General features: G+C 41.3%; 9 protein-coding genes across 9 annotated transcripts; 4 read left to right on the top strand and 5 right to left on the bottom strand. All coding sequences in view use genetic code 12, as the record gives it.

Annotated features, from left to right (window-relative positions):
• Window positions 1–732: 732 nt before the first annotated feature.
• Window positions 733–2,130, top strand: YOD1 (aminotransferase; the record flags this gene model as incomplete). Its single annotated transcript, XM_001383709.1, has 1 exon — window positions 733–2,130. The coding sequence occupies one exon, from the start codon at window positions 733–735 to the stop codon at window positions 2,128–2,130; it is 1,398 nt and encodes a 465-aa protein (XP_001383746.2).
• A 724-nt stretch (window positions 2,131–2,854) lies between these two features.
• PICST_65402 (regulatory protein) lies at window positions 2,855–6,285 on the top strand. The gene is made up of 5 exons (XM_001383708.1): window positions 2,855–2,867; window positions 3,275–3,680; window positions 3,843–4,893; window positions 5,013–5,016; window positions 5,063–6,285. Exons 2-5 carry the CDS (start codon window positions 3,296–3,298, stop codon window positions 6,185–6,187), a joined length of 2,565 nt encoding a protein of 854 aa, XP_001383745.2. The 5' UTR covers window positions 2,855–2,867; window positions 3,275–3,295; the 3' UTR covers window positions 6,188–6,285.
• Window positions 6,286–6,476: 191 nt separating this feature from the next.
• PICST_67267 (predicted protein) lies at window positions 6,477–7,407 on the top strand. Its single transcript, XM_001383707.1, has one exon. It carries the CDS (start codon window positions 6,491–6,493, stop codon window positions 7,334–7,336), a length of 846 nt encoding a protein of 281 aa, XP_001383744.2. The 5' UTR covers window positions 6,477–6,490; the 3' UTR covers window positions 7,337–7,407.
• A 29-nt stretch (window positions 7,408–7,436) lies between these two features.
• UGA22 (succinate-semialdehyde dehydrogenase NADP+ dependent) lies at window positions 7,437–8,951 on the bottom strand (the record flags this gene model as incomplete). The annotated part of the gene is made up of 1 exon (XM_001383357.1): window positions 7,437–8,951. The coding sequence occupies one exon, from the start codon at window positions 8,949–8,951 to the stop codon at window positions 7,437–7,439; it is 1,515 nt and encodes a 504-aa protein (XP_001383394.2).
• A 233-nt stretch (window positions 8,952–9,184) lies between these two features.
• Window positions 9,185–10,502, bottom strand: PICST_82497 (predicted protein; the record flags this gene model as incomplete). The annotated part of the gene is made up of 1 exon (XM_001383356.1): window positions 9,185–10,502. One exon carries the CDS (start codon window positions 10,500–10,502, stop codon window positions 9,288–9,290), a length of 1,215 nt encoding a protein of 404 aa, XP_001383393.1. The 3' UTR covers window positions 9,185–9,287.
• Window positions 10,503–11,342: 840 nt separating this feature from the next.
• Window positions 11,343–13,088, top strand: GTA1 (Glutamyl-tRNA(Gln) amidotransferase subunit A (Glu-ADT subunit A); the record flags this gene model as incomplete). Its single annotated transcript, XM_001383706.1, has 1 exon — window positions 11,343–13,088. One exon carries the CDS (start codon window positions 11,343–11,345, stop codon window positions 13,086–13,088), a length of 1,746 nt encoding a protein of 581 aa, XP_001383743.2.
• Window positions 13,089–13,991: 903 nt separating this feature from the next.
• On the bottom strand, window positions 13,992–14,564 carry PICST_57900 (predicted protein; the record flags this gene model as incomplete). Its single annotated transcript, XM_001383355.1, has 1 exon — window positions 13,992–14,564. The coding sequence occupies one exon, from the start codon at window positions 14,562–14,564 to the stop codon at window positions 13,992–13,994; it is 573 nt and encodes a 190-aa protein (XP_001383392.1).
• A 988-nt stretch (window positions 14,565–15,552) lies between these two features.
• PICST_30641 (predicted protein) lies at window positions 15,553–16,044 on the bottom strand (the record flags this gene model as incomplete). Its single annotated transcript, XM_001383354.1, has 1 exon — window positions 15,553–16,044. One exon carries the CDS (start codon window positions 16,042–16,044, stop codon window positions 15,553–15,555), a length of 492 nt encoding a protein of 163 aa, XP_001383391.2.
• Window positions 16,045–16,831: 787 nt separating this feature from the next.
• Window positions 16,832–17,536, bottom strand: PICST_44112 (predicted protein; the record flags this gene model as incomplete). The annotated part of the gene is made up of 1 exon (XM_001383353.1): window positions 16,832–17,536. The coding sequence occupies one exon, from the start codon at window positions 17,534–17,536 to the stop codon at window positions 16,832–16,834; it is 705 nt and encodes a 234-aa protein (XP_001383390.2).
• Window positions 17,537–17,612: the final 76 nt, after the last annotated feature.

Below are 17,612 nucleotides of genomic sequence, written 5' to 3'. Positions count from 1 at the left end.
TGCAATTGCGTCCACGAGTTGCAAAATGAACCAGTTTCAACAAGCTTGTATTATACTGTAAGCCTTTAAAATTCCTCGTCCAAATTAGGCAAACTGTTGGAGCGCGATACACGATATCAGCACGATATCAGCTTATTGATCTAAGACTTTAGAAACTCTAGTTAGGTGGCCCTCGTTCTTATAAGGTCTAGTGTTACAGAAGCTTTCTGTTAGTAGTGCCATAAGTCAATGAAGTGTGAACAATTCTGGTTTTCCTTCTTGTTTCTGGGCGACTAACAAACGCTTCCATTTTGTTAACTTGTAGATATAAGGACACAGCAATAATCCCTAATAGGTATGTAGAGACGATCCACTGTAGAGGTATGTAGGGCCCGGTGAGCGGCTTCCCTAGTCCAATTACTCGGGATCTCGAAAATATCCCATCTGCTCAGTATGGGGCGCTTCCCGAATCCAGTCATAGATAGCGCTTATCTCTGCGACCGGAATTTGTGGACCCACTCCTTTCTAGAAAGAGTTAAACGCGCTATCTGAAGCTGATAACGGTTAGCTGCCAAATACTTCTAATCGAGATCTGCCGTCTAAATATGTATATATAGGTGGGCAATTGCTATTTCCGAGACACTTTGAGTTAGTTCTGAATTGAATTTAGAATAAAGTATTGAATAAGATTTCAGAATATTATTTTATATTTAATTTGCACCCATATTTTAGTATATTTGCAGATTCGCTATCATGACCGTTGAAGACCAAAAATCTTACATTTTCCAAGCCAAGATTGATGAACAAGTTCCAGTCGTTCTCAAAGGGGAAGGCACAAAAATCACAGTTGAAAAAGATGGTGAAACTAGAGAATTGCTTGATGGTGTCACCGGCGCAGCTGTAGGTGCCTTGGGTTGGGGAGACCCTGATGTATTGGAAATGATCAATGAAGCTGCCAAGGTCACTTCCTATTCGTACCCTGCTTTCATTGGAAATAAGTACAGTGAAGCTCTTGCCAAGTTCTACATTGACAATTCTCCCAAGGGCGCTTTCGCTGCTGCCCAGTGGTGCGGTTCTGGATCCGAGTCGAACGAGAATGCCCTCAAGATCATCAGACAGTACCACATGGAAAAGGGAAACATGAAGAAGATCAAGTTCATCTCAAGAAAGACTTCGTACCATGGTTTTACTACTGGCGCTATGTCTATTTCCGACAATGCCAAGGCAGCTGCTTTTTCTGATATCTTGTTACCCAAGGAACAGTTCTTGAAGATGGATGTTTGTTACCCATATAGACATCAAAAGAAGACGGAAACAACTGAAGCGTACGTGCAAAGACTTCTTGCTAATTTGGAAGATATCATCACCGGAGAAGATCCTGAAACAGTAGCTGCGGTCATTGTTGAAACATTGCCAGGTAGTTCTTTAGGAACCTCGCCTCCTCCTCCAGGTTACTTGAATGGCATCAGAAAGTTGTGTAACAAATACGATATCGTAATGATGTTAGATGAAGTTATGTGTGGAACTGGTAGAGTTTCACCAAACGGAGGATTGAACTGTTGGGAAAACTTCTTGACTGCCGAAGAAGGTCCAGACATCCAAACTGTAGGAAAAACTTTGGGATCTGGATATGTTACCATTGCCGGTATTTTAATTTCTCCTAAGATCAGAAATGTGTTTCTTGCTGGTTCAGGACGCATTGCAGGTGCCCACACATATTCTGGCCACGGTTTCAACTGTTTGGTTGCCTTAAAGATTCAAGAGAAAATCAAAGCTCTTGGATTGACAAAGAACATCTTTGAAATGGGTAACCACATGGGTGCAAAGCTCCAGGAGAGTTTGGCAGAACTGCCAATTGTAGGTGACGTTCGTGGACTTGGAGGATTCTGGTCCATTGAGTTTGTCAAGAATAAGGACACCAAAGAGAGTTTCCCCATGCCACTCAATGTCACCCGTCTTGTTCAGGATAAGTGCTTTGATAACGGATTGACTGTCATGGGTAACCAGGGATGCAATGGAGGGGTTGGAGATCACATCTGCATCGCACCTCACTTCATAGTATCTGAGGACGAGATTGAAACCATAGTTTCGGTTGTCACCAAGTCTGTAGGGGAAATTGTTGATGAGTTGAAGGAAACAGGCGAATTGTAGAAGTTATATAACGCTTACTATCTGTGTATCTGGTAATGCAACAATAATGGATATTTGATATCTTCACTGTTCGATTTTGCAATCATTTTACAAAAATTATTTATTCGCGAAATTTCGCAGCAATTCGAAATAATGCAACAACAAACTGTAGCGCTGCTAGATGGAAGCAAACGTATAAATGAATTCTGGAACAGGAAAATTACACAAGTTGTCCATGAGAGTACAAACATCTCTCCAATCATATATACGGAGCAAACTGCTCATGTTGAAGCGACAGTAATAGCATCTTTTAGCGGGCGAATGTCGGCTGTGGTTTTGTGTAACATACGTCCTACAGATTAGAATCAAAATGAAGAATAATTGAAAATTGAACGTTAAGAAAACTGACACGTAATTGAAATAGAAATTACACACCATTACAACTTCAGAATTGCATTTGGTAAATGCTTCGTATATTTCAGCTTCCAAGCTTCTCTAACACCCACCAATTGTTCTTTCATTACTCGCAGTTATTCATTAATTGCCCCAATCCAGCATTCCTGCACAAATACACGCGTACTTAGTTTTTTCTCCCGCCCAAAAAAGGAGCCACCTATAGTGAAGAAAGGGCTCCAAAATTCAGTTGATCTTTTTTTCTTTTTCCAGTGTATTACTACTACAGTCTTCAAAGCTTCGGTGTGGCCCTCTTCGACATGTCTGCCACTGAGCCGCGAGTGTTTCGAGCCACCTACCTGAGTGTAAGTAGATTTCAAATGTGAATGGTGAGAAAGGCAAATCAAGTGAGAGTCTAGGGATCCCTAGGAGGACAATCACGGACTACAACATACTACAAAGGACTGCTTCATAATTCCAACAAATAACATAGCTACAGTAGACATTCACAACTACTGGCGTATGGGAATCAACTTATACCAAGTGATCTCGTCAATCATGGAAGTCAATTATCAATTGTTCACTCGTTATTGATTTATTTATCAGTTAACAATTTCCATTTTTCAGTGGATTACGCGCAACTTCTCACTGAGGATTGACACATTAAGTACACCAAATTGAAACCATTAGCCTATGCTATACAATATGATCATATATGCTTCAACATTCTCACTATCATCGTCATGACTTTTCATACTAACAATATTTACAGACCGATGTGTACGAGTGTACTATGAACGACTCGCCCATCATGCGTCGTTGCAAGGACGACTGGGTCAATGCTACCCAGATTCTTAAGTGCTGCAACTTCCCCAAAGCGAAAAGAACCAAAATCTTGGAGAAAGGCGTCCAACAGGGTCTTCACGAAAAGGTCCAAGGTGGGTTTGGTCGTTTCCAAGGAACGTGGATTCCTTTGCCTGATGCCCAAAGATTAGCTACCATGTATGGAGTAACAGCTGACGCAGCACCGGTCCTCTTTCTCAACTTGGAAGACCCCAATTTGGTAATCCCCCAGAAGGTCAAGCCACAGCCAAAAGAACCATCGCTGCTGAAGCGGAAATATACCAAAAAGGCAAAAAAGCCGGAAGACAACAAGAAGTTGAAAACCGACGAAAACGGTCAGGATTTCAATACTCTTTCCAGACAAAGCTCTTATTTGGGCCAGGGTGCTTCCAGCCATAGCCATGCCGTTCCTCCACACCCACAGCTTCTTCAGCAGCAACAACCTCCACATCTTCAGTACCAGATTCCTTCCAATAATGCCATGATGAAAATGCAAGCCCCACAAATGCTGACATTCACTCAACAACCACCACAACCACCTCAACAAGACTATATCCACATTAATGGGAACGTGAGCGGAAACGGTATGTCCAATATTCCGAATTTCACTCCACATAACCAGGCAGTCCAGAACGAATTCCAGAACTACCAGATGCAATTCCAGAGAATGCAACAGCAACAGCAACAGCAACAGCAGCAACAACAACAACACCAACAGCACCAAGTAAAGTTTTATCCAAATCAACCAAATCCAAATGGAGCTAATGGGTACTCCCAAACCCCGTTGGCTGCACAAATGATGGGCAATTTCCAACACAGTAGTAAGCCTCTGTCTAATGAAAATTGGTCTCAGGACGAACTAGGAAACACCCAAAAAGACAGCGACACATCTGTATCGACAAATGAGGATCCCAAACACATCCAGAACGGGATGAACGACTCAATGACAGCTGATATCACTCAAAGTCCAAAACTGAGCCAGGAAGAGAATACTTATTCGGCTCAGTTGTTGAAGTTTTTCAGTGAAGATAATGCGCAGATTCCATATTTCATCCACAATCCACCATACAACTTCAACATTAACGAAGCCATAGACGACGAGGGGCATACGCCTTTGCACTGGGCTGCATCTATAGGCAATTATCAGATGATCCATCTTCTACTCAGTAAAGGAGCCAGTCCATTGGTAGTAAACAGCTTTGGATTGAACCCCTTATCGAAGTTGATTTCGTTCAACAACTGTTCGGAACTCAAAAACTTCCCTAAAGTGCTAGACGATTTGGAATTGTGTTTGATCAATACGGACATTAATGGTCGTACACCTTTGCACTACTTGTGCCAGTATTCTAAGGTGAAGTCCAAGTACGAAAGTTTGCGCTACTACATGAACATTATCTTAAACAAGTTGACAGCGATGTCTAACTACAACCCCAGTAAACAGATAGACTTATTGAAAAATGTTCTAGACCATCAGGACGTTAATGGTGACACCTGTTTGCATTTGGCTGTACGATTCTCCAGTGCCAAACTTGCAAAGTTGTTATTGCAGTATGGAGCCAGAGACGATTTGGAAAATATCGATAAGGAAACAGCTCGAAATCTTATCGAGCATACCAATCTATTCTCGACGAACATTGCTTCCAATTCTGATAATATTTCACAAAGAGGATTGTTAGCATCTGCTATTCCTACTACGTATCATGGACAACGTTCACAGCTGGCTCTACCAACGCAGTATCCAGCTGCTGGACTAAACTACCTGGCTCCAGCCGTTAAACACGAGTCTGAGGGTCAATACCAGGTATTGGCGACACCTATGCAAACTGTAGCGAACGGTATAGAAACTCCAGACACTCAGCGTACAATGATTCAAGATGATGACATGGACGAGGACGATACCACCACTGAACGAGTGGACAAGAATCACATTGAACATTTAATCAAAGGAGAGGACAATAAGGAGAATATCTTCGTAGATGGCAAAGGCTATAATGCTGTGTCTACGCCTATTCTGAAGCCTCACCAAAACGCTTCAGCATCTACTCACCAACCGTTAGCTGTGATATCAGAAAGAACAGTAGAAAGTACTCCTATTCATGACAAAAAGTTTCAACTTTCGACTATTCATCAGACATACAAGCCACAGCCTCCCAGGTTGGATGAAAACGGAAAGATCGTCGAAGAAAAGGTGAAGAATAAACTCGAAGAAAATGTTGATATGAAGTTGCTGATGCTCGACTTGTCTTCAATGATCACTGGTATGATCAACTCCTTATCTGACTCGTACAATCATGAATTTCAGCAATACGAGGGAAAGATAAATGAGCTAGAAGAACAATTGAAGAGTAAGCAGAACGCCAATGACGAATCTACTCAGTACTTTACCAAAATGTTGAACCGAGTTGGAATTGAACAATTTAGCAATGTAGAAGAAGGAAAGCAGAAGTTGACAGATGCCATCGATTTGCACGAAGAAGAAATTCGCACAAAGGAACAATCGTTAATTAGGGTTTTGGAAAGAAACCAGGCCTACCAACTAGCAACCCTTGTTGAAAAGCAAGAGATTGACTTGATGGTAAATCAGGATAAGGGCGAATCTGTAGAAGACGAGCTTGAGCTCATAGACCAGAACAAGATCGACTACGCTGTAGAGCTTACCAAGATGCAAATCAAACGCAATAAATTGGTAAGCAAATTGACTCAAGGAATAAAGACGTTTGGCATTGATTCGAAAATGTACAAATACAGAAAATTGATTAGCTTAAGTTGTGGTTTGAAGGTGGAAGACATTGACAGTTTGATAGATGGCATTGAAGAATCGTTGGTGGAGAATATGTCGTGAAGATTCATTCGTATTTAGTTCGTTTGTACATGTATTATTTAGCATAGACACTTGGAATGTCGCAGACATTCTAGCATCAATACCATTATTGTACATCTATTGGAGTATATACTTTTGTTAAATGATTGCAAATATGTCTCGTTTACTGGGTATTATCACAATGTCGTGATTTTCGTGTGCGCATCAATCACGTCTCTGTTGACAACCGAGCGAGACATTTTACCTACTTCTGAATTTATCAATCCTACTTGAAGTCTTCCTTGCCCAAGCCATTTCATAATATAATAGCCTTAGAAGACCAGGATGGCCAGACAACCATACAAGAGACAGAAGGTTGCCGTTTTGGAGACCGGAGCACCTCCTTTAATTCCACCCACGAAATATGAACCAGCACCTGCATCTTTGAGAAACTTTCCATCTTCTATAGTCAATGGAGTTACTGCCGAGGGTGGTTTGTTTTCGTTGACTTTCAAGTCTGTCACATGTGCCACATTGGTGGAAAACTATGATTTGATGCGTAGGGCTATTTTCCCCCCTGAAAAAGTCGAGCTTTCCCGCATAATCGACCATAAGGTAGATTACAAAGATATCTTGAACAATTTAAAAACTGAAGTTGAGGCAGAGAAGGTCATGACGGATACCGATGTTACCCCAGTAGATGAGTTGCAGAGACAATTACAGGTCATATTGGAAAATGACCTGAATTTATCTGAATTTGGTGAAAAGTTGAAGCAAGAGTATGAGGCTAGAAACCCCACCAAAGTACTTGCTTTCAGTGACAAAGAATATACTAGCTTGACTTTGGAAATTCCTGAGGTTAAGGTTGATAGTATTGATGACGTCAAGAACCCACATCTCATTAGTCAATCAGAAAAGGAAGAACCACAGCCAGGAACTGAAAAAGTTCCAATAGAACTGATACCACAAAAGGAAACGCAACCAGTAGAAATAGTGGCTAAAGCCGACTCAGCAACTGAGCCAATAGTGCTGGCAGTAACTGAAACAGTATTTGAAACAGCAACAGGATCTTTAGGTGCGGAAGCAGTTTCAACAGAAGCTCAACTAGTAGCTCAAGAGACTCAAGCTGTGTCAGAAGCTGTAGGGAATCCAACAACAGAGCCAGAAGCAGTTCAAACTCTTCATTTTTGATTTTCTTCTAGTTTTACTTCATATTAAGTCATATGTATATTACGACCTTGTACAATAAAAATTTTATTTTCAGTGTCTTTTTAACTTGTATTTACGAATATCAAACTCCTACAACTACACTCTTGACGACTAAGTAGTCGCTCAAGCCGTATTTGGAACCTTCTCTACCGAAACCGGACTCCTTAACACCTCCAAATGGCAAGGCTGCCTCTGAAATTGAACCAGTGTTGACACCAATCATTCCCACTTCAAGTTCTTCTGCGACTCTGAAGACTTGGCTTATGTCTGGTGAGTAGAAGTAGCCTGCTAATCCTACATCGGCACTATTTGCACGTTCAAGAACTTCCTGTTCTGTCTTAAACTTGAACAATGGAGCGACTGGTCCAAATGTCTCTTCAGAAGCAATGGCCATATCTTCAGTGACATCTCCCAAGATAGTTAACTCGTGAAAGTAGTCACCTATGTCAGGGCGGGCTTTCCCTCCAAGAAGAAGCTTTGCACCTTTATCCAATGCATCTGTTACGTGGTGCTCGACTTTGGCAAGAGATCTGTCGTGGATAACGGGACCATGAGTTACATTTTCATCCAAGCCATTGCCAAGAATGGTTTCTTGCTGAACCTTTTCTACAAATTTGGCTGCGAAATCGTCATATATCGATTCGTGGACGTAGATACGATTGGCACAAACGCAGGTTTGTCCACTGGATCTGAACTTAGCCTTGATTGCGCCATCCACTGCCTTGTCTATGTCGCTGCCTTCAAAGACAATAAATGGCGCGTTTCCTCCCAACTCAAATGTCAATTTCTTAAGTGTCGACGACAGCTGATTCATCAAGAGCTTACCGACATTCGTGGAACCTGTAAAGGAGACCTTTTTGATCAAAGGATGCTCACAGATATATTTTCCTACCATTGAAGTTTCCAGAGTAGGCAAGACATTCACTACACCTGGAGGAAAGCCGGCTTCATGGGCTAAGTAGGCAAGCAGCAAAGCAGACAATGGGGTTTCAGAAGCTGGCTTGATCACACTAGTACATCCTACAGCAATTGCAGCTCCGAGTTTTCTTGTTATCATTGCAGAGGGAAAGTTCCAAGGTGTAAGAATTCCGCACACACCAATAGGCTGTTTCATTGTAAGTATCCTAGCAGAGGCATTGGCTGATTGAATTACATCTCCTGTGACATGCGGTGCAGCTTCGGCAAACCATTGGAAAAACGAAGCAGCATATCGGACCTCTCCAAGAGCATCAGCATACGGCTTTCCATTTTCAAGAACTATGAGAGTTGCTAGGTCGTCTTCGTACTTGAGCATCAAATCGTACAACTTCAAAAGTAAATCTGAACGGTACCTTCCTGTAGTCTTCTTGAAGGAATTGAACGATGTCTGGGCAGCCTCAATTGCTGTACCGTACTCTTCTGGAGAGAAAGAGTAAACTTCAGCAATTTCGTCAGATTGGCCATCTTTTTGGGCTGGGTTGTATACCTTGAAAGTAGCTTTGTCGTTACTTTCTAGCCATTTTCCATTCACATATCCTTTGAACTTGAGCAATTCCTTATTCTTGAATTGAGTTAACACCTGCTTCGACAGAGCCAGTCGGGTGAATACCTTAAGCATCTTGCATAGATGAAAAAGGAAGGAAGTTTAAGGATAAGGGAAAAAGATGAGGAATTGAAATTTGGAAATTCAATGGCTGTGAATTCCATTATTACGGAAAAATCGGACGCATTTCCGCACCCTAATCAGTCTAAGCGGCTGCACCAATTTGGACTTCAAAAAAGATGCTTCGAATAATTATCATGAAGAGCATTAACACCATACCCTATTGTATATAATTGGCTAAACATATTCCTCCCTGTCTTTACAGAAATATATACATCTATGTATTTACCAAATATGACAAATTTTGCGTTATCAAAGTTATCGTTTCTTGAGAAATGTAGTTTCTGGCATCTATGAAGTGGTGGCTTCTTTGGTGACCTTTTTCACCTGTTTCTCTATCAATCTCTTAGGGTTCAAAGCATAGAAGCATTTACGGTCAATCTCCTTCACTTCTTCACGAGAGGATGTCTGAACCTGTTTCGCTATCTTGATACACTTTCTGATTGTCCTCACTAAAGTCTCATACTGCTCTCTTTGACTCTCCACTGTAGACTTTTCTTTGTGCTCATTAGCTGTTTCGTTTTCTCCATCCTTCTTGTCTTCGCCGTTTTCTACACTTTCGGTACTTTCAATCTTCTCAATTACTTCCGAATCTTCTTTCTTAACTCCAGAATCTTCTTCTTTGATAGCATCAAGTTCGTGGTGTTCCTTCAAGAACTTTCTCTTCAAGTATCTATCTGTGATTCTTTTATCTACTTCATACATGGCAGCAAGAGCTATCTGTGGTGGAGTAAATAAGAATGCGACCTCGCTAAGCACCACATTGTCGTTTAGCCATGTCTTTGCTTTATCGTATAAGCTTCCTAACGTGTTGACCGATACGTCATACATCAATGGGGATGGGTGCAATAGCACAGCTTGGAAATCAAGAAAGAATCCGTACAATGGACGAAAGGCGTGGTGCACAAGCAATGTAAACTGTAAGCTCTGCAAGATGATAAATTCAAGATCTAAAATGTCTTTAGCTTCAGTATCTTTCAACGCTTTGATGAATGAATCTATAGAGATGAAATAGTTTTCTGACTTTGCTGCTAGGAATACACTCGTATACATGATATTCTTGGGATGGTATTGCATGACCGAATTGGAAAGATAGAACTTTCTGAAGAACGACACTGCCGTCAATTTCACCTGGGTGGGCATCTTGAAGAATTTGGCTATGGGGATAATATTCTGCGTGTAGTAATTCAAGTACTTTGCTTCCTCTTCGAAACTGAGCAATGTAAGCAACTTATCTTTATTCAAAGTCTCGTTATGTGTCTGAAAAACTTCAGGCTGTTCCTTTTCGATTGTTTCAAATGTTTCGTTGAACTTCTGTGTCGCTATCTTGGCTCCAGCAGCATTGGCAGCCCGCTTGGTCTTGTCTAGAGATTCTTGAGTATATGACCAGATCTCAAATTGGGTGGATCTTCTGAACAAATCGTCATTGGAAATCCGTTTCTTTTTGGCTTCCGGTTGTTCTACATTCTCCTCGGCTTCCCTTTTTATTTCTGTGCCTACAGACATCTTGATGTGTGGTGCTAGAAGAGAAAAAGAGATAGCTCCATATATTAGCAAAACTGAAAAATGGACTCTAGATATTCCTGTACACTAATACCAATATTCTTCTGTGCTAAATAGTGGTTCTGGGATCTGACTTTGAAAGTTAAAGTAATTATTTGCTCCTACTATTGTTATTTCAAGCCATTGGCAGAGCAAGGAATGAGAGATGCAAAAAAACATCAGTGGATCATACTCTCCAGATTTTCTTTCTTATTGTAAAATTAGTTTATAAAAATTATTTCTAAATTAATGAAAAATTCAGATCGAGGAAATGATTCATGTCTTTTCGACATTTTCCTCTAGATATATAAATTGTTACCATTTCAAATTATTCAATTCAAGTTCTGCTTATCTCTCAAGAATAAAGAGAGGTAAATGCATATTCTCTAATAAATTCCATTTTGTGTGTAGGCAATTCACTAAGGTCTTGTGAGTTCAAGTAATTCTTCATATTTCTCTACCTTCTTCTTCTTCGGGCCTCTATTGCACAGAAATAATTTGAAAGAGATACCCCTTTATTATGCGGAAATATCCACCCGGAATCGGGAAGTTGGTCAAATTAGATGCATTGACAGATTCCAAAATGGTATACAGAGACCTGGTTTAGGCAATCAATCGCGGCTCTTCATGCAAGATAACGGTTAGATATAGCTCGAGGATTTTCTTCCGATAGGACAATGATATCGACCGGCATTATATAAATAGAGACTTGCTAGCCATGAATAATTGTGTATCTCTCGGGGAGCATAGTAGTTGTACTATTACTTCAAACATTCTTGATATTATCTTCAGTTTTCTAAAACGATGAAGGTCCAGTCGCTTGGTGTCTTTGTGATAGCTTCGTTGGTCAACGGTGCAGCCATATCTTCCTACTCCATAAGATCCACTTTTGATGTTCTTGCCGAGTCTCAGGCACTTAATGATACCACATATAACTTCGCACAGACTGAGAGTGCTGAGCTCTTTCCGATGCCTGAATGTAAAGGTATAACCCTCGAGGAAGCTACCATAGACCAGTTGCAAGATTACATGGCGCAGGGGAAGTTATCTTCAGTGGATTTGGTTCAATGCTACTTAGAGAGATACTTCCAGATCAACGACTTTGTCAACGGTGTTCTTCAGTTGAACCCGGACATGTTTTCGATCGCTTCTACTTTGGATAATGAAAGAAAGCTGGGAATTGTCAGGGGACCACTTCACGGAATTCCTTTTCTTGTCAAGGATAACTATGCTACCAAGGACAAGATGCAAACCACCTGTGGTTCCAATGCCTTGTTGGGTTCAGTTGTTCCCAGAGATGCCCATGTGGTATCCAAGCTCAGAGAAGCCGGGGCTGTTCTCTTTGGTCATGCTACCCTTTCTGAATGGGCAGATATGAGATCAAACTCTTACAGTGAAGGTTACTCAGCTGTTGGTGGACAAGCTAGATGTCCGTACAATCTCACTCTTAATGGAGGAGGAAGTTCTACTGGCTCCGGAGGATCTGTTGCCGCCAACTTGATTATGTTTGCCCTAGGTACTGAAACTGACGGTAGTATCATCTCTCCGGCCGGTAATAATGGAGTAGTTGGCTTCAAGCCTACTGTTGGACTCACTTCAAGAGCTGGTGTAATTCCAGAATCTGAACATCAAGATACTACAGGTCCATTTGCTAGAACTGTAAGAGATGCTGTATACGCTTTCCAGTATATGTATGGAGTTGACGCCAGAGACAACTACACTTTGGCACAAGTTGGAAAAGTTCCTGAAGACGGTGACTACTTGAAGTTCTTGAGTGACAAAACTGCTTTGAAGGGAGCCAAATTTGGTTTGCCATGGGCTAAACTCTGGTCGTCAGCAGATCCAGAACAAGTGGAAGGTTTGTTGGAGGCAATCAAGTTGATTGAAGAAGCTGGCGCAACTGTTTACAACAACACCGACTTTGGTAACTTGGACGTCATTTCCGACGATGGCTGGAACTGGGATTTCGGAAGTGTTAACGAGTCTGAGTACACCATTGTCAAGGTTGATTTCTTCAACAATATTGCAAGCTATCTTTCGGAGCTTGAGAATACCAAGATCAGGTCACTTCAAGATATTGTAGACTACAACTACGCTAATGACGGAACTGAAGGTGGTAATCCTGGGACGCATCCTGCTTTTGAATCTGGCCAAGATGGGTTATTGGCTTCATTGGAATGGAGTGGAATCAAGAATGAGACCTATTACCAGGCCATTGAGTTTGTTCACCGCACTTCCAGAGACGAGGGTATTGACTACGCTTTAAACTACACTGATTCTGGAACAGGGGAGAACTTTCAATTGGACGGTTTGCTTGTGCCATCGGGCCACTCTATCACATATCAGCAAGCAGCCAAGGCGGGATACCCAATGATAACCATTCCTGTGAATGAGACCAGTGTTGGATTGCCTTACGGTTTGGGAATTATGCAGACAGCGTGGGCAGAACCACAATTGATCAAGTATGGCTCGGCCATAGAGGACCTCATCCAAGGTAGAACCAAGCCTAAATTCTTGGATTATTTAGCTAAGAATATCCCAGTAGTATGAAAATTCTTGAAGGATACCAAAAAGAATCCGTTTATAAAATAGAAACGAAATATAAAAATTGCGCAGTCAGATTGCAACCATTTTTTGGCTGCGAACAAAAATTCATGTAGGCGCATTCGTGGAACTTTCTAGATAAGTCATCATTTGCCCTCATATCCACACTATAAATACTCTGGAAAGAAGAAGTTTCGGGAAAGGAGCTTTCTATTATATTGATACATATATATTTATAATTTCTACTGGATTTCCATACTCTCCAATTTCAGTTTCAGTTCATAATGTTATTGGTTTCTATCCCCACAGTTTTGCCTGTTCGCACAGTCAAGTCAACTGTTCATAGAAGGTCATATCTGATTCAACACACTGGGAGTCACCTTCCAAATGGCAGGTTCAGATTCAATACATTCGAATCACCGAGCAAATATGAAATCACCATTACCCGTTTGAAGGGTGAAGGCGAGAGCGAATACAATTTTGAAGATTTCGAAATGCGCTTAGTAAGACAACGTAATAATAAGCTTAAGCTTGTGGTAGGATCTTCTCAGCAGCTGGAAACAGGAACATACATATTTGACCACGATGAAATTGAGCACAGCAGCATCTCGTGGAAGTCTGATAGACACAGTTCTGAATATGATTTGCTTGTGGTTACGATTCCCAAGAAGAATAGACAAGTCAGTTAGAATCTCCAAATAGGGAGTCAACTGAGTTGGTTAGATTTTTCGTCTCTTTTATGGTCTTTTTTCGTACTTTCCAATCAATATTATATTATGCTAGATGAGTTCTATATGTGTATAACAAACGTAGCTTCTGGGCTGATACAGCCATCGCCATTGAACAAAAACTATGAACCTCAGTTTCAGTTCCTATTAGGTAACGAAGTACGTATCTGGTACCCAACGGTTACAAATCTAGGGTTCCAGCAGCTTCTTCGTCTTCATCATCACTGGATAAGCTTCCGACATCACTAAGTTCGTCGTCGTCGTCGTCAGCTCCATCGTCATCATCATTGTCGTTGTCGATGGCTACATGCTTAGCGTACTGTTGCACGTACTGCTTTACAGTCTCGTTGTACTTCGGTTCGTCCTTTGTCATCAAGTTGGAAGCCTCCGTATTCAATGGATCACTCGGGTTTGCGTAGCGTAGCAAGTGCGGAAGAAAGTTCTCAAAAATGTTCAAGAGTCCGAACATCGGCGACCAAGTCTGATTGATCACATCTAGACACACAGAGCCGGAGCCTTCGTCAATGTTAGGGTGGTAGATCTTGTTGGTAAAGCCAATCGAGGGTGACTTGATCGGATACTGGTCCGGTAACTCTACCCTGATCTTCCAGATGCCTCCCTCATAGGGTGTATCTTTTGGCCCGTGGAATATCACGTAGAACTGTTGGATGGAGTCGTCGATAAGCGTGACATCGTGGTCAGACATCATGAGCTCCATGACATCCTTCTCAATCCGTCTCTTAGGCGAGCTCATGTTGCGAATACTTTGTGGTTATGTAACTGAGGGTATTCGTAGAATTGTTGGGTCTAATAAGACAATTCTGCCTATTCTGGGGTGGTTACGTATGGAGCAAAGAGCGGTGTAAAAGTTTCAATTTTGCCAGCGTTTTCTGTGATTTGCCCCCGCTAGATACGCATATATGGTTGTATACGAATAATCCTAAGAAGCAAGATCTAATAGGGTGCCTAGAAAGAATAACTCCTTCTCAAGAAGAATATGTGGGCTTATCTGACAGAATGCTACGTGACTAAGACGTTTATAGGGAAAGTGGCACAAACGGGTTTATCATCACGTGATGGATGTGGAGATAGAGCCTGCAAGGGGAGGAGGGAACGGTGTTTTTTTCGGTACAAAATGTGTGGTAGCAACGGAAGAAGAGAGTTGTCATCTAGATGGTATAATTGTGAACGTATACAATTTTCAGGATGTGCCATTGAACAACAATTTAGATACACTAGTCTATAATTTCCGGTGGCTCCCATTGTCAGGGGATCCCGATATTTAAAATCGCCAGAGCACATACAGGACGTTGCAGCCATAGTCACACTACAACTAATTAATTCACTTGAATCCCATTATTTCTCTGCTCTGTTTTCTTGTAATGGTTAGGCAATTGGCTCGTATATTTGCTTCTATCGTTTTGTCTTTTTTGTCTCGTATATTATGATTCGTTAATTGATAATTGTGTATTGCCAGATTTTAGAACTTTTAGTCAAATTATTGCGAAAACTATTTCCAGCTTATAGCTACAGCGTCCTTTTTTGACCTCTCTCCACTTCATTTTGAGTAGAATCACTTAGTGTTATCAGGACGTGAAGTAGGTGCTGCTTGGGATATTGTTCACTATTTTAGCGTCCTTCTACTAGCGTGTCATTTGCTATTTCTAATTAGTATTTATTAAGCCCTATATTTATCTATATACCTCTACATACCTACATACCATTTCACATTAAAGTCATACTTAGTACCCACCGATCTCGGGAAGACTTCCTTCCTTAACAATCTCAATGTACCATTTAGTCTTCCACACTTCTTTTCCGTCAGCATATACTGTGCTCACAGCCGGGTGCTTACCTCTGAAGAAAGTACCTCCAGGAACATTGTCAGGAGGGAACGTAACCTCGTGAGTATGGTCGTCTTGGTCAATGTTGACATGTGCTTCGTCTCCCATATGGAGTTTCCTCAGGTTGACAACGATTCCAGCCTTCTTCACCATCTGCTTGTAGGTGAGATTTCTCAAAGGCTGTTTCTTGACCTTGTACTTTATAGTAACACTGTAGACACAGTTTTCAGGAAGAATAAAGTGAAGTCTCTGGGGCATGTCTTCCATCTCGCGGTGATAAACAAGAGGCTTGTCGTCATGGCCGTCGATGTGGAGCTCCATGGCTTCGATACGAAGCTGCTCGTTCTCGAAGTCAGCCATAATCTCTTCTCTCGTTTTCTTGACAGTCATGTTTGGAATCAATGTATTGTAGCTAGAATCGCAACTGTTCTTGCACCTATTGGTCAATTGAAGTTTCAGGCTACGTTAGCTTTTCCAGTTGTAATTATATCCTGGAGCAGACCTCTATTTATACAGATATGAGAAGATTCAGGCTGTTAGTGAACTGTACCTGGATCAATATATGGTGCACCTTCTTTTGGGTGCAAGGAATTGTAGCATGTGATAAATCCTGTAAAGCCATATTGCATGAGCCAACAAAACGGAGAAGATGACACTGTTGGGCGAGAGGTGAAACGACACGTTTTTTTTAAATCTCCTCATATTGCCAGGTCCAACGTTTCCGTATAGTTATGAAACGATTCTTCTATTCTTCTTTCCGTGAAGAGCAATTGGTGGTAGAAATTGTTGAGGTTCGCAAGAAATCGCAGCTATAATCGCATAGTTAAAATTGTACAGTGCGGAAGGTCGCAATTTCCCAAAACCGGCAGACAGAGCACAAATGCTTTAACAGAGCAAGATACAGAAATAGATGTGAGACCAAGTTGCCATTGGCATGTGCTTTTTCAAGTTAGTTCTGCTGTGTTCTACAAAGGTGTTGCCATACAATCTTGCAGCATTATTTTGTACCTATATTTACAAGTATTTACGTACTACTATACATAGATTTCAGATCTTTTTTTTTCAAAATTCTGCGATGCATTACTGTTTCCTTTCAACTGAATCTTCTCGAACTTCGTAACTGTAGTGGTGCTGCTGTTCCACTACTATTTTTGACTGTCATATGTAAACTCAACAATTATTCTTGCAACACCTCGCCGTAGGATCCCTTGTCTATTTCCTTCCGTATCTGGTTGATGATGTCTTTCTTGCTCTCATCTAAAGTTGCAATATCTTTATCAGTGAGGTTATGAACACTCCGAAGCAACGTTATATGGTCCAATGACAATTCGTTCAAAGGCAACCCTTTCTTGTTGAGAGTCATCTCGATTAGATCCCCATTAGTAATGTTAGAGATCAAACTGAGTTCCACTAAAGCGTGCGCCAACTGCGGGAATCTTTCTAAAAGCAACTTGGTCAATTTCGGATTCTCTGTACTCATAGTCTTGGCTTCTTTTAGAATACGGAGGGCTGAATTCGAGTCGATACTCGACAAGATGTTTGATATCACCTGCTGCAGGTTCTCATTGGGGTGGATCTGCACCCCCAAAGGTAAAGGAGGCAATCTTTCCTGGTTTGAAATGTCGTAGTCGTTGATGAAAGTGCATCTCAAGAATCTGCCATTGGGCAAAGTCATGTAGTTTAAGTTTCTCACTGCTGAAGCCGCCGTTTCGTTGTCTCCAAAGTTAATAATGGCATAACCTTTAGATTTGCCAGTCAATTCGTCAAAAAGAAGCTTCAAATCAAGAACTGGCCCTACAGATCTGGCTATTTCTAGTACCTGTTCTTCAGTATAGTCAAAGGGGAACTTCCCTATTGATACAGTTGTACTTGTAGAGTCCATAATGATATGAAGTTTGTGGAAATGTATGTCAGTTCAGTGGATGTGACACTATTAATGCTATTTGTTAATGAAATGA

This window comes from Scheffersomyces stipitis, chromosome 3 (assembly GCF_000209165.1).
Source record: "Scheffersomyces stipitis CBS 6054 chromosome 3, complete sequence".
NCBI classification, from domain to species: domain Eukaryota; kingdom Fungi; phylum Ascomycota; class Pichiomycetes; order Serinales; family Debaryomycetaceae; genus Scheffersomyces; species Scheffersomyces stipitis.
The sequence above is the reverse complement of the archived record's forward strand: the minus strand, read 5'-3'. Positions and strand labels throughout refer to the sequence as shown.